Here is a 16,673-nt window from a genome sequence, read left to right as displayed (position 1 = left end):
TATATTTTGAAGAGTATTGGTAACCAATCAACAAGAACTTCCAACACAATCTCACAGCAATTTCTAACAATTTTACAAATTTGCTGATTCGGATAAATTTGTGCTCATTCATATGTTTGAGTATGATTTGTTTTCACACCAGTGATGATTTACGGTAGTTTGGTGGTGATTTATTATAATTTTTGTCTATTAAAGGGGCAGTTCCTGATTAACAGCGCCCACTAGCGTTGTAGTATGCATTTGCACCGAATCGCTAAGTCCATACTTGACGGTGGACACCACTTTACAACAATATGTCGATCTCATGTTGACGCAGGGAAGACATTTTGCGGGCATTAGAAAGACTGTCGAAAGAGCGATGTCTTATTTATTACATAAAATGAAAAGGTCTGTGGATTTTTATTGTAGAAAGAAGGATAAAAGTCAGGCAGGAGCTAGGATCTGTGTTAATATTAGAAAGACCATCCAGCAGAAACGCGTCAGGACCAGAATCACTTAACTAATCAATGTTGATGTAAGGAAAGTAATTAGTAATAAGTAACTAAATACTTTTTGGGGAAAGTCATTTGAACAGTAATCTAATCCCACTATTGAATATGTAATTAGTAACTAGTAATTAATTACTTTTTTAGAGTAACTTTACCAACACTAACCCAACTGTCAAGATATGTTGTTGTCGTAATATTAGCTGTGTGACGGAGCAGTTTTGAGCGTCATAGTTTATCCAGAACTGCTTTAACATTGTACTCATCCAGATACCGGAGAGAGATAGAGAGAGTGTGTTGGAGCTGAAACCGTAGACAGCGAGCGCGTTTTACTCTTTTACTCATTGATGAATAAACATTCTGTTAATCTCAAAACACCAGAGATGAAGTTCGACTCACCGGTAATAAAAAGCATTTGTCAGAGACATTATAAGAGGTGTGTCGCAGGGTTGTGGAGGGAGAGATTAAAGATGCCACTGGGGCGGACGTTCTTATCTACCTCTGAGATCTGCCAGTTCAGCTGCCCGCGTGCCAACCTCTGAGAGCAGCTCATTAGATTTAGTGCTTCGCTTTGTTAAAAGCTTCTTTCTGTGTCCTGCCTGGTATTGATCAACGCAGGATCAAGATTAAAACAGAAAGATTTAAATATATCTGCTTTAGATGCAAACCCAGTGACATTCACTGTAGATCGTCTCTGTTAATAAGAAGAAGCAACCTGTTGCGCATATCGTTGGATTGGAGTAACATAGCTCAACGTTTTGTGAAACGTCTCTATGATTGAGTATTTGTCAGGGTGCTTTGCACAAGGGTGAATTGTTGGTTGGTCATCCAGAAAGGATGAGATATTAAGGAGTAGTTGTTTGAGTTTTTGAGATTATAAGCATCACAGACCAATGATCTGGAAACAGTTTAACCACACCTAATCTGGGCTGCGTTTCCCAAAAGTATCGTAAGCCTACGTTGATCGTAGCTCCATTGGTGACAATCCTTCTAAGTTAAATGGTTCAATTTAAGGTTAAGATGCTTTTGGGAAACGCAGCCCTGAGCTCTTTGTTGCCGTTGTCTCTTCCCACTGATTTTTATTCTCTCTGCAGGCTTTACATTTTTTTAAGACATGTCATAGGACAGAAATAGCCTTTATTTTGTGAATCATCTATAACACTCCCGCTTTTCCGCACAACCATCTGGTTATTCCAGATAGTGAAAAGGAGAGTGATTTTGAGGTGTTTTTTATCTGTCTGCTTGTCCCTTGCCGTTGTGCCATGCCACAATGCCGTGATATTCACTCGGCTGGCAGAAGAGGTCCATATGGAGAGTTTTTATTCTGTGTCAAGAGCTCCTGTAGGAGTAATTGCATCATCCCTTCTGAAAAAATTCAATCTAGAGCGATGCGACAGGCCAGCTGTGTTCAGCTAATGCTCAGGTAGACATCATCCACGCGGTCGTCGTCTTCAATGATGATAATACATGCACACGTTGGGGGAGAGTGGGGTAAGATGTGCCGCTTTTTGTTGTTGTCTAGAATGTTATTATTAAAACAGCTAGGATGTTTATTAATCCGAATATTTTCACCCTATCATGCTTGAATTTATTTATTTATTTATTTTACAAGATTTCAACTTTTTTTAAAGAGATTTTCAGATGTCCACTTGAGTAGACAGTATCCATTACTATTTCATATATATTTTAATAATAAAATACACCTGATATGACACATCTTATCTCTATAACTGTAAATATAATTTTTATTACTATATTTATTATTTATAAAATACAATTTTACTACTGTATATGTATATTCTCCTATGTATTTATTTATAAATTTGACCATGTTTTTCATGTCATCACAAGCATTTGTAAACAACGTTTATTTCTAAATATATGGTCATGTGACGCATTCTGCAGCGTTAGCTAGAATAAGGGCTCGACCCAGCTTACCCACAGGCACAGCTTTCTTATTCGTCTCTATTTCTTATTCTCTGCCCAAATAGAGGCTCTCTGCCATGTGTTTTCTTTTCGTCCTGTGACACGAGGCGCATCCTCAAACGAATGCGAAGGTGACTTTAAAAGGAAGACGGAGCACGCGCAGTGATGATTGCCTGTACCTGCCTCGTCTCAAGTCTCACTTTTTCTGCGCTGTCTATTTTTAGCATGCTTTTGAAAGGAGCTGTCCTGTTCCTGATCCACAGGCTAGATGAGCGCCCCACGTGTTCCAGCGTTGTACTATAGTACTATAGTTAAATTCTACACGCTCACATTGAGAAAAACTGGGAGGTTTGTTGTCTTATCATGAATGGTACTTGATAAGGCCATTTCCAAAAATTCTCATAAGTAACTATTCAAGTATACATTTTTTTAATCATAGTTCACCCAAAAAATTACCAAAATATATTCTGTCATCATTTGCTCACCCTCTTGTCATTTTAGACCTGTATGACCTTCTTTCGCAGAACACAAAAGAAGATATTTTAAAGAAAGTTGATAACTGAGCAACGCCGGTACCTATTCACTTCCGTGGACACGAAACCAATGCAAGTGAAAGGGTGCCAGTTAACAACATTCTTGAATATTGTCTTTTGTGTTCTGCAGAATAAAGAAAATCATACAGGTTTAAAACAACAAGAGGGTGAGTAAATGAAGACAGAATTTTAACTATCACTTTAAATCCTACGTTTACCTACTATGCGAGTGGTACATTACTTTGGATAGACCAATGACACAGACCGTGTGAGGTTTAAATACAAATATATTTTCCACTGATTATAGCTGTAACCATCAATAAAACAGAATTAAAATAGCTCAGTTGGTCAATGAAAGCCAATAACCATTTGCGTGTAAAATTTCAGTATTTTTCTACTGTAACCAAATGGGGAAAGTAATAAGAAACAATATTAACAACAATATATCTATTTGTAGTTTTAGTCCGAGACTATATCTGAAAATTATTTTTAGCTTGCTGTTACCTCTCACCCCCTGGAGTAGCATGCGACGGACGCGTGAGCGGAGGGTTCTTCTAAAAGAAAGACCCCAGCATTAGAGGAGTCCTGCGCTGAGTCATTCCGACCGCATGTACGTGTGACGGCTGCACCAGCCCTCTCTCTCTCCGCAATACAACAACACACGTCTGAGGTGGATGTGCGTGTTGGCTGATGTCAGGAATGCCCCCTCCTCTTTTCCTCCTGCATCTTTGGGATTCAGCGCTGGTGAAGTTGTCAGGGAAACCGAATCATCAGTTTGGTGAAAGGGGACAGAAAATATGATTTATTCCCTGCATGCATTCCTCCACCAGTGGAAAAAGAGATTAGAGATGGGTCCTGGAAAGTCGGCACAGGTTCAAGGAGAGAGAAGGGATTGGGAGATAGACGGAACATTTATTCGCCACACTGCGGGCTAATTTTGCACTTCATTGGCGCGCTCTTCAATCAATGACAAATATTTGTTGTTGCGATGGCCTCTTGCCCACCAGTTAGGGTTCACAGATCCCGATGACATTTTCTGGATCATAATTTCCTCGAAAGAGGAGATAGATTACAATTATCTATTCTTCTTCATGACAATGTATATCATCACGAAGCTTGGCGTTTTAAATCTCTTGACTTCACTGTTAAGTACCCTTAACCATAGCGTCAAGTTCACTTTGGTCCACATAAACTTCTCTTAATCTGCCTTTTGCATACCCTTCGCGTGGCGCCCTGCCCGGGGATATTCATCTGCGTCTTCCCTCCAAGGGCACGGTTGATGAGCTTCTCATCCGCCGCATCCCGAAGTGTTTATTAGCATACTAAACCTCCTCTCGCCGTCTCTGCATGCCCAATCAGGCCTTCGGGGATCCACCGCCATCCCAGGATGCATTGCTCTTAGTGTAGTGATTATTACTGTGAGCTTTGGGTAAGTTAGTGAGTACATGACCTTTCTGCATACTTTGCTTAGGTTGTGTAAATATAAATAAATGCACACACATGAGAAGATATGCTGTTTAAATCCTAAAAAATTCTTTTTAGGATTTAGCTTTGCAAAAACAAAGCAAGTTACTGATCCAAATATGTCTTTATGTCATTGATATGAACAGTCTGGGCTTCATTTACGATGTAAATATTAAGTAAATGTTTGCATTGCTTTTTTATTTTTCTTCAGTGCTTTGGCATTCACACAGCTTTGGTGATTCAGATAGCTCGGAGCAGCCAGTCTTGTGTCTGAGTCACACAGCCTTTCATTGTTTCACATTTTGGATGACATCATTGGTGTAGATCACCACTCTCTCAAGGATGACAACCTCAAAACTTAAATAAAAAAATACAATGAATCACAGTTGCACAAGCGGATACATTTATGCATGCTTAATGTGTGACTCGCCAAACATCCGTTCCCATTAAAAAACCTATTGGTTTGAGCCACATCATCACATTACTACCACATACAAGTAAGCAGAGCTGTAGACTGCAAAGGAACTGGATGAGAAAAATTTGAAATAATTTATTCAAAGGAATAGTTCACTTCAAATTAAGCCCCCATTGACTTTCAATAGTCATTTTTATTCCTACTATGGAAAGTCAAGGGGGGCTTATTTTAAAGTGAACTAGTCCTTTAATGGCCAAATTGATCAAAATCTGTTTTAGAAATTGTACTATTTAGGATTCATTGAAAACGCTGCCTTTACCAACCCTTTGTGTGCATTTTGAATTACCATTGTGTATGAAATGTTAAATAAATAGACTAGTCCATTAAGAGCTTCAGTTGCCTCTGGTATACATGTATTATTGAAATGAAGTAACATAATACTGTTCATTGGGCTGAACTTTAGGCTTCAGACAGAGGAGTTTGAGTAGACGCTTGTTCTCTGTGCAACACAATGATATTTCTCATTCTACTTCACACTGACTGTCTGCATTATAACACACTGAGGGGTGATGATTATCACAACTTATCTTCAAAGACCCAGTGTGGGTGGAATAATTGCATTGGGGGTTGTTTTATAATAAATACTTTCTCATCTTGGAGTCTTCAGCCAAACGCTGTACGTGATGATAAACGGACTCCTGATTTGCTTGAAATCAGGGCCTATGTAGTCATGTTGTTATTATTTACGTTGTATATTCTTTGTGGCTTTTGAAGGGTTTGTAGCCTTGTGTTTTGGTTTCTGCTTGTACATTAATTTTGTTTAATAGTGTACCCGAACATGTATAGATGCCACATTAAAGGGATAGTTCACCCAAATAAGAAATTAACCGAACAATGGCGGAACCCATTGACTTACATTGGTTTTGTGTGTATACAATAGAAGTGGATGGATACCGCCGTTGTTTCGGTGACGAAAATTCTTCTAAATATCTTCTTTTTTGTTGTGCAGAAGAAAGTCATACAGGTTTTAAATGACAAGAGGGGGAGTAAATGATGACAGAATGTGTAGTTTTGGGTGAACTGTCCCTTTAAGGGTTTTCATTATTTACACCATATTGGGGAGGTCAGGAAGGACTTATCAGCTCGTATAAGTGGACAATTCAGCTGACGTACAGTAATATTTCAATGCTTGACAAAAAAAGGGGAAAACCCGTCAAGTCTTTTTTTGTCTTTTTACCGGCATGAGTTGTATATCTGGCACAAGCACAATGGCTTAATGTTTAGTAGTATTCTATTTAAATAATCTCATATTGAATACAAATAATTTTTATCTTTTTCATTTTCTCATTTGATCAGATCTCCCAGAACTTGGGCAAGATGTACAGTGAGATGATATTCGTCCACGGTTTTGTGCACTGTGATCCTCACCCTGGCAACGTGCTGGTTCGGAAAGGTCCTGAGAGCAATAAGACGGAAATTGTGTTACTCGATCACGGTCTGTATCAGGTAAGACATCGGCTTAGGCCGGCGCAGAATCAGATTCATCACTTATTACACCTCATTATTCACCCGCCGGCTCTTGGGCCGAGCCTGTATGCGCTATCGCAAACTGAAAGTGTTTTATTTGAGTGTCCCTAAAGCAGTGGTTTGTTTTAGAAACTGCACTTTTCCAGTATTCCTACCACAAACAGATATGCAAACACACAGACCCAAGCCAGGCCCAAGTAATGCTACACATTTTTGTACCCCCCTGTATAATGGGCTGTCTCTACAGTAATTGATTGAAATGGTGCAGTCCTAGCAATGTTTCAATGAGTTCTCTTTATCTCAGTGAGGGATTTGTCTTTCACATTTGGAGAATTTGTTATTGAGTTGCGCAAAACATCATTTCAGCAACTATCAAGTAATCCCATCTTTCTGTAATGCCAACAACAACAAACTCTAAATGAATATAAATGGAAAAAACACAATCAAACATTCAGTTCAAGACATCTGACTCTTCAGAGCTAACATTGTTGGATTATTAAAGGATTTTTCATTATTAAAATGCTATCAACTATTCTAGCTTATGTCACGTACAGACACTTACATACTTGAATTGTACATTTATTTATTTTGCAGATGCTTTTATCCAAACCGACAAATGAGAGAACATTTTCGTAAAGAAACAGTAATTGTAGTTTACCAAGCCATGTTTACAAGTGGAATTAAAGCTAAAGCAAGAAGAAAATAAACAACATATTTTATTTCAACTGCATTTTATTTATTTAAAAGCTCAATGCTAACGCTGAAACATTTCTGTCCCTGTCCAAGGTGCTGAAGCAGGACTTCAGGCTGAACTACTGCAAGTTGTGGCAGAGTTTGATAAGGGGAGATATGAAGGGCATCGAGCGTTACAGCAGGCGATTAAGTGCAGGAGATCTCTACCCTCTATTTGCGTGTGTCCTCACCGGACGCTCTTGGAAGTCAGTGAACGATGGCATCAGTCAGTCCCCTGTCACTCAATCGGAGGTAATGATCTCTAGTGTTCAATGATGAGGCTTGTAGGTGTGGATATTTGACACTACCAGTCAAAAGTTTGAACACAACTTGACCTAAACTAATAAATGTATTTTTAATATATATATATATATATATATATATATATATATATATATATATATATATATATATATTTAAATCTGCAACTCTCACTGTCTCTGTTTTTGCAACAAAATTGCTGGTTAGTTCACATACTTATCTTTATGTGGGTTGAAGTCAAATGATGTTGACATTTCCTGCGAAGCTTACCTCATAAAAATACTTATGTTCAAAACAAAATTGTTATATTTTTTTGTTATATTTTTTTTTAATAAATGATTTTTATATAGCATTTAGGCACTAGTCTTAAAAAATAAACAAGCAAAAAAAGGTTTAATAAATTCAGTCAAGCCTGTCACCATTTTTGACTGGTCGTGTATTTTGGTTTTGTTTAGTGTTCACATTAGATTGTTGATGCAAACTTTCCTCTTTATGTAATATTTATAATATAAAATGTTTATTAATATAAAGTTAACAGAAACAGGCAATGACCTAGTAAAACAACATAGCATTATATTTATCCTTCCGTCTACAGGCAATACTTAAAAAGGTTTTGAAGAACAATTAATGTTTTATACCGTCTCACTGTTTAGTAGTCACAAAGCAACCACAAATCACACCTGTTAACCATAACAAGAAGTTTTCCAGTGCGTTCATTGAAACCGCACATCTAACTGTCCAGGTGGCGGGCGTGGTGACCCTGTAGTCAGAGCACTGGTGTCGGGTCAGTGCGGGGGTGGTCAAAGGTCTCTTAGTCTGGCTTGTCGTGCCGTGGCCGGAGCTGGCAACTGTGGTGTGGTTTGGCCATCTGGAGGGTGTCAGGGACATTTATTTATATTTGTATTACATAACACTTTACAGGACGTAAAACAGCTTGGGCTGTACAAGTGCATTTCATCAGGACATAACATTTTATGCTTTAATGTGTAGAGATGCCATTCGTTGTTTGTATTGAAGCTGGGAAACTTTAATTTTGCATCTAATTTCACAAAACCAAAGAGGATAGAGCAGCAGACACTGTTAAAAACACTTGACTGTTGTCCAAGTTGCTTGTTTTCAGATTCACATCGGTTTCAGGAGCCGTTCCACTTAAGCCTATTTAGTCAGTCGTGTCAGCGTGTGGCATTTGAGAGCTCTTTCCTGCAGGTGGCTTTTCTTTGTAGATTCATTACCCACAAGCCTTTGCAGGGATAATTATGGGCCGGTCCATGACCACTTATGTTGGATGTGCTTTTTTGCCAGGGCATAGTTGCTCTTTCCTTCTCCTTCTCTTTCTTCCTAAGCTGCAGTTTCTCTTACCGACATCATCAAATTACGAGGTTGTTTTGAAGTAGTCTGGTCTTCCATAATTACAGTCGGTTATAAAGGCTGATTTCACATGTACAGCTGTGGCATTTGCAGAAAGGGATGCTGCCTCATTTGCATAAGAATGGAGAGATAAGAACATATTGTATTGCCAGCACAGAATAATGGGTGGGAAAAACGGCAACAACAGCTCAATGCTTTTGACGTTCTGGAAAGGAAGACAAAGAATTGCGGTTGTGTTGTGATGTAAAAGAATATACCTTGTACATCCAGAGTTTTGTTCGGGGTGATAATTTGTGTAGTGAATTCAGACCGCAAGTAACAGTTATTTATAATTTATAGGAAAGATCTGCATGAAGAACTTGAATACATTTTGCAGACTCTTAGTCAAAGTGACAGTTCTTAAAAGGTAGGCGTTTTATTATAGTCTTCTGTGAAAATTGAACTCGCAGCGAGGGCTGTTGAAAAAGTTTTTATTTACATATTATATGTCTGTGCAGTTTTATTTTGTATTTATAAACATAAACACGTAAATATACTTGTTTATATTTAGGAAATATTTACATTTTATTTATATATACAAGACATGTATTTATTTTTACATGTAATATTTTTCTTAATTATAAATTATTAATATATTAATTATGTGCGGAGTACGGAGCTATACATATATAATATATATTATATATAATATGTAAACACAAACTTTTATTGTTTTTTCGCAATTATTCATAAAACAGCTACTCACAGCTTTTTCATTTTTAGTGTTGTGCTACACAACTTCAGCTATAGAAAGTTTTATATACTGTTGTTTATGTGACATTAACTTAAACTCATAGAGCAATGACGTATTTATGTTGGTTTACTTTGACTAAACCAGTGGTGTAATATATTTTATGCTATCTTTTTTATTATTCTAAAACAAAGGATGTGATTCTAACCACAGAGTAAATCCACGCATTGAATATTGTCAGGTTGTGAATTTGCATCCATTGTCACTTTTGGATTGATTAAGCATTTTTTTTAATTCAGTGGAAAAGGTTTTAGAAGTTCGTGATGGTTTATTGTTTCAGTTGAGTCATACTCGACACTTGTCTACTTGCGCACCCAGTCATTTCAGAATGCAGAATTTTCTTTGTCTCTGATGTTGTCTTTTTTCAGCCTAATCTAGCTATTGTCTTACACTTTTCTCATGATTCGTGGCTTCAAGAACCTATAGGTCCTTATTCCGCCAGGAGGCTATTTAGGATGAAAAGTTGCATTGTTACGCAGCTACTGGACAGGGTTTCAGCCAAAGAGACAGAGACGTTTTTCACTGTCTGTTTTACTGCACGCTCTTTGCACAGGTTGTACAGGTCTGACAAATGTTATTTCTAATGCTTATAAACTGAGAGTCTCTGACTTACACCGACTAGACAGTGTGTCAATATTATGGTGGTTAAGTTCAGAATTATTAGGCTTGTTTACTTGTACATCTATATGTAGAAACTAGTCTGCTCGGCTGACTTACGAAAGGGGTTTTTAGGAGACGCATGCGTTTGACCATCGACTTGACGTTTTGAACAAACAGTCATAATTGAATGCGTGACTCAGATGCTCAGGTCTTTGTGTGTTTCTGATCCAGGCACGATGTGGTAAACATGTATTATTTTTCATTGAGGCATTGCCTGTATTTTCCTGCTGTTTCAACAGGAAACGATGTCACCGCTTTTAGCCAGATGGACAATTCTGCAGTTGTGTTCTGACATATACACAGAACATTTGTAATTATCTCGACCTTCATCTTCATTATTATTTCGACTTAAGTACTTTTAAGGGTCATTACTATAAAAATCTTTGCCATTAAAGCTATAAAATTCCTGGAAGAGATCTCGACTTATGCAGAAGAAACGTACATGTTCGCAAATAAACTTCCTATCCATAGATTAAAAAAATGTGCTCCAGGTTTTTGTATAAGGTAAAGATCCGCCTAATGCTAGAGTCTTTTTATACGTTATGTCGGATTGTGCTGGACTGGTTTTAGTCAGTTTTTTTTTAAGGATTTTTCATTAAAGTCAGAATCAGAATTTCAAAATTCTAAGGCGTGAAGTAATTACAATAAAATTGATTTCTCTTCAATCAAAGTTGATGTAATATAATCACAAGCAGGTGTACCAGTTTGCATGTTTGTTAGTAAGCGTGTGTGTGCTTTAGTAACACACTCCCATTGTGTGAGTGAGATCACAGGTGCCCTCTTGACCGTATGAAGGGCTCTCAATATCCAAACACTCTGTGTCCGGTGTAGTGTGTTACCTATTCACAGTCAGACTGCCTTGTTCATGACTATCAATATTAATGCACCCATCTCTACAGAGACTAGCTGGAGAGTCAGAGAAGATCCGTTCTGCCATCGAATAGAGACGCAATAAATCTCCAATCAGCACTTAGCTTAATGCATGTCCTTTAAACATTTTTTTTTACTGTATGCGTTTGGCAGAAGCTTTTATCCAACACAACTCACAGTGCAGTGAAGGTTCACATTTCATTAGTGTATTTTATTACTATATGTGACCCTGTACCACAAAACCAGTTATCAATAGCACAGGAACATTTGAACAAAGTCCAAAATTCACAGTAGGGGTCAACATTATCGATTTTTCTTTTATGCCAGAAATCATTGGAATATTAAGTAATGTTCATGTTCATGATAATATTTTGTAAATTTCCTCCTGTAATTATATCAAAATTAATTGAGTGAATGCAGCAAAATCGCTAACAAAAAAGGCCAACAAACATGACTACAAATTTCACTTGCTGCTGCCCACATTTAGGAATTACCCACTCAAGTTTAGTATCTATATAAAGCTTAGATTTCAGCTTTCAGGTTCATCTATTCTCCAAAACTTCTTTACAGCAGTAAGCCAATAGAGAGCATTAAAACAAAGCTGTTTCTTCTAAGCAACAGCCTGCTACAGCGCTCCTTATGGACAACATTAAAGGGGATTTTCTCAACATTATAATTTTTTCCACCCTCAGATTCCAGAATTTTATATAGCTTTATCTCGGCCAAATAATGTCTTGTCCAAATGTAAAAATCTCAATTTAAATAAATGTCCCTTGAGACTGATTTTGTTGTCCAGGTTCACATACGTAAATAAATATGTTTCATCTTTTTTAATAGTACAACATGTAAAACACATGAAATACAATTTTTAGTCTGCAAAACTAAAACCTTTGGATCAAAAGTTTTTTTGTGAAAAACTAATTTATTCAAGTATGTTCAAACTTTTGTCTGGTAGTGTATATAACAACCAAATTAGATCACCAAACAAGCACTTTGACAGCAGCATTCATTCCAGCAGTCTGAATAAAACACACACACAAGCTCAACTGTAGTTGCAGATTTCTGCATTTGAAGTGCAGAAAAGGCAAAAGCACTCAAACATTTTGATAAACACACACCATTAGTGTTGCAAGTGAAGTGGAGTGCTGGTCAATATAGGCCTGCCCCCTCATTAGAGAGAGCACGGTCCTCATCTGCCAGACCACCACAGATAAAAGGCCTCTCTCTCTCTCTTTCTCTCTCTCTCTCTTGCTCTCGCTCTTGCTCTCTCTCTTTCCATCAGACAGAGGTCTGCCTCAGCAATTACCTGCAACCAGCACTGTCAGAGGCCATAAAATACAGCACTATAAGTTTTCTGTACATTGTTATATCAACATGCTGTGCCTATAGAATATGCCAATGTTTTTAATATTTCTGTTTGGTTGGGTCTTTAGCTTTCCTCTATTTTTGCATGTACACTTGATACACTGTTTTTTCTTCATGTACAGTAATGTCTTAAGTTCAAGGGTCAATTCAGTGGAGCTATTTCTTCTAGAGGTTGCGTATGCCTAAATAAAACACAAAAGTATATTTTGCAAACTTGCAGGTGTAAGGTTTTATATTTTATTTAAAATTGCATTTACATGCATTATTGTTGGCCAGGAAAATGGAATGGAGGTAATAGGAAATGGGATGAATAGGAATTCCTGCAGTGTTGTTTAAAGAGCATCTCTCAAGGTGAGATGTCAAGAATAAAATGACATATAAAATGAGCATCGTTGTGAATGCGACAAACACACGCACAACACAGGAGTGAAGGAGCATATCGATGGCGGATGGCAGCAAAACAAAATATTCCTAAAATCCCAGAGAGTTTGGGAAATCTTATAGCAAAGAGCCGAAAACGATCATTTGGTTTGCTCGAAGGTTATTTTATGTACCATTTAGCATTGCTTTTAGGGTCTCAATCTCTATTTTTCTGTCATGAAGCATATACCGAAATGCCAATATTACGTTCGGGCTGGGTGATGTGTTTAAAAAAAAAATTTAAATCATCGCGATACCCGATAATATTCTGGTTTGTTTGACTTCATGCAACATTGCGCAGACGATCATGGGCAAATGAACATTAACTTTCACGCTAAAGCCTACGTCGCATGAAAATGTTATAACGCTTATTTTTAATTATTGGCAATAATTATCGTCCGGTATATGTCTGTTGTAACCGACATCTAGTTATTTGCGAGACATCGGCGATATACGATAACATCATTACATCGCCCAGCCCTATATTACGTATAACATTTTCATGTGTTGCAAATCCAGTGACGCTGGTAATGGTTCTCTCTGCCACATGTGTGATCTGTGTAAACGCGAGTCTGTACAAGTGTGTACAAAGCTTGGATTCATAAAATATTGAAATTTTTTTCAATGTTTTCTATTCATGACAAATGAGATCTTTGTTAAAAACGGTTTACAATGCAGTTATTGCTGAATGACTGTAAATAATATTGCTGACTTTACAGAGTTTTAGTTTTGTTCTGTGTAACGTATGCATCGGTGTCTCTTCAAACATTAGCAAAGGTTCATGAACCGAACTCTAACAAGTAGCAACACAGATGTGTCTTTCCCGTGTAAAACTAGAATTGTGTACAGTACACAACATAGGCTCATTCAGTACATGCTCCGCGATGTTTTAGGTCATATTTTATTTGTTATTTTCTTCAGAGGCTCCATTTGCCGTGCGGCAGTGTTTCTGAGACCCATTTCGAAAATGTATACTTGACCAACACATTCCTAGAATTCAGGTGTATTTTTGGTCTCAACGTTTAAAAACTATAAGGGAGTTATATTTATTCATTTTTTGTATATGTTTTAGTGTAATTACATGCCTGAACAGGCATAACTTAATTATCTGTGGGAGAGCAACCCAATGTACTGAGTTTCTCACAGGGATGGAAAAGCGACTTGCCTAGAAAATATGCTCTAAATCCCAATCTTGCAAGCCACCGAACGGAACAGCGTTTCATTTTGTTTGTTTTTCGGTGAAACAGGAACAAACATCAAGAACATTAGTGCTGAAATTGAAATGAATACAATTTACATTCATTGTGCTGGAGAAACACTCGCTTTGTGGCTGAATGGAGAGCTGCAATCACTTTTGGAGGGGAGGGAGGTGGAAAAAACTAAGAGAGTGAGATAGTGAGAGCGGAAGATGTAGCAGAGACCCCATCTTCTTACCAGACAACAAACAAGAAAAATACAGTTAATCGAGCTGCAACTCAAAAGTCTATATAGAGCAGCCTGAATATACACACAAGATGTGTATAGATCCCTTAAATGTTCCTCAATACATACATCTGTGAACCAACAGGATGCTATGATCATATATAGGGGTAGAGATTTATGCCAATCCCAAATGACAGTAAGAAAGAGTGTCTGCCTGACAAATACAGAAAGAGAAGCTACAGGAGAGAAAGTGTCATGTCAGAGCCTAACATGCTGTAGATCCAGTTTTGATAGCTTATACTCTTGTAAGAATGACTTCAGCAGACCCTAGGAAAACCACAAATGGAGTTTTGGCAGCATGATGCTATTACTCAACCATATAATCTCTCAAGGTTGATATATTGACACCTCCCACAAAATTAGCATGGAAGGGCATTTCACACATACACTTTGTGATGAGTAAAGCATTTGTCTTAACGTAAACATAAAGTTTATCACATGAAAGCAGTCACACTGCCCTTCAGTTTTACTTGGTGAGGCGAAACTCTTTTCAATCAATGTCCTTCAGCAGATGAGGAGAAGCCTCCTCTGTAAACATCTTTGTTCTCCAGAGGTTTCTCCTCAGTTCTAATCAAAGTGTTTTTGTTGGCTCTAGGTCCGTTATCTGAAATTGGGTTTATGCTAAAATGAAAAAGTGACAACTAAGCTTTGAACCAAAGAATGCTAGATGAAAACAAAAACCCCAGAGGGCGTCTGGAGCCCTGAAGGGGAATCTACTTCCTGTTTACAATTTCAACTGTCAAATACTACAAATAAACTTCTTCTTCTAATAATTATTATTATTATTATTACAAATAAAAATAAGAAATGTTAATATTGGGGAAAATATTTATTATTTATTTTGCATATTATTTTTTTCAAATTAAAATAATGAATATTTACTAATACTAATTAACAGCTGTCAAATACTACAAATAAACTTCTTCTTCTAATAATAATTATTATTATTATTATAAATAATAATAATAAGAAATGTTAATATTGGGGAAAATATTTATTATTTATTTTGCATATTATTTTTTTCAAATTAAAATAATGAATATTTACTAATACTAATTAACAGCTGTCAAATACTAGAAATAAACTACTTCTACAAATAATAATAATTATTATAAATAATATTAAGAAATGTTAATATTGGGGAAAATATTTATGATTTATTTTGCATAATATTATTTTTTTCAAATTAAATTAATGAATATTTACTAATACTAATAAACTGCTGTCAAATACTACAAATAAACTACTTCTACTAATAATTATTATTATTATAAATAATAATAAGAAATGTTAATATTGTGGAAAATATTTATTAGTTATTTTGCATATTATTTTTTTCAAATTAAAACAAAGAATAAAAGAATAAACATTTTTACCTGTGTTTATTTATGAGCGTGGCATAAATAAGGGACAAAGAAACGTGTCTGACAAAGCTGACCTGCTCAGATGTTGGTGAGAACATCAAATGGAATGTAATAGTTCTGCACTTTAACCTCTTAGAAATGATACGACTGCTTAAATTGTTTTCAATAGCACTCAGCACTGTTCATAGAGTATATGGGCTTTGTCTTTCTCCAGACACTCTCACTACCTTTAAACGGATTGTTTTGTCTTCATCTGACTAAGCCGGGCTTTTGGTTATCAAAAGCGGAGAAAGTGTCATCTTATATACAAAGTAACGTGGTTTCTTTGAAGTCTGTGGTCTTCAGCATCCGACCGAATCTCGGGGCTTCTGTTAATCCGGACTATTTTGATTTATGGAAGTAATGTGTATTAATGCATATATGTTTAATTGCCTGGTAACTTTACCTTTCTCACACCTTGTTTAGAATACACATATTTTGATTTGCAATATAACTACCCGCAACTGTGATGTCCAAGGCCGGTTGGCAAGAGAGACCCCTCATTACCCCGTGCTAAACCCATCCGGTTAACTCTGAGCCATGAAAGAACTAAATGGGAATAATGAATTGTGATGGCAGTCCTGTAGAATAGCATTCCTCCTGTGTGCATTTGTGTTTGTCACAGGAGAGAGCTTCTTTTGGGCTGTTCATACCTCTGTCCTCGCTGATCAGCACCATGTCTCATAATGGCTGCCCTGAAGCTGTATATAGTGCGGGGGGGGGCACAGAGAGATGGGACCACTCAGACTGTTTGCCATATAAACCCATATAGAAGCATGACCAGCCGCCTGTGGTCAGTTGTGTTTGCTTGTCCAGTGAAACAGAAGCAAAAAACATCAGGGAAATGTGTGAAGCGAGTCATTTTTTGTTAAAAGGCGTACGCCTGTATGTACGTAAATCATAGATTGTTTTATAAATAGTGTAGACATTGTCGATTTCTGTATGTTTGAGCAGTTGTTGACTCGCTGTTAA

At 37.0% G+C, this 16,673-nt stretch overlaps 1 protein-coding gene across 1 annotated transcript in view; it reads left to right on the top strand.

Annotated features, from left to right (window-relative positions):
- Window positions 1-16,673, top strand: part of adck1 (aarF domain containing kinase 1) — a 90,559-nt gene that overhangs the window by 60,191 nt on the left and 13,695 nt on the right. Inside the window, exons 8-9 of the mRNA XM_056767998.1 lie at window positions 6,180-6,329; window positions 7,137-7,334. Coding sequence (XP_056623976.1) covers window positions 6,180-6,329; window positions 7,137-7,334 — 348 coding nt within the window. The remainder of the gene's footprint in view (window positions 1-6,179; window positions 6,330-7,136; window positions 7,335-16,673) is intronic.

This window comes from Triplophysa dalaica, chromosome 15 (assembly GCF_015846415.1).
Source record: "Triplophysa dalaica isolate WHDGS20190420 chromosome 15, ASM1584641v1, whole genome shotgun sequence".
NCBI classification, from domain to species: domain Eukaryota; kingdom Metazoa; phylum Chordata; class Actinopteri; order Cypriniformes; family Nemacheilidae; genus Triplophysa; species Triplophysa dalaica.
Note: the sequence above shows the minus strand (reverse complement) of the source record. Positions and strands in the feature narration are given on the sequence as shown.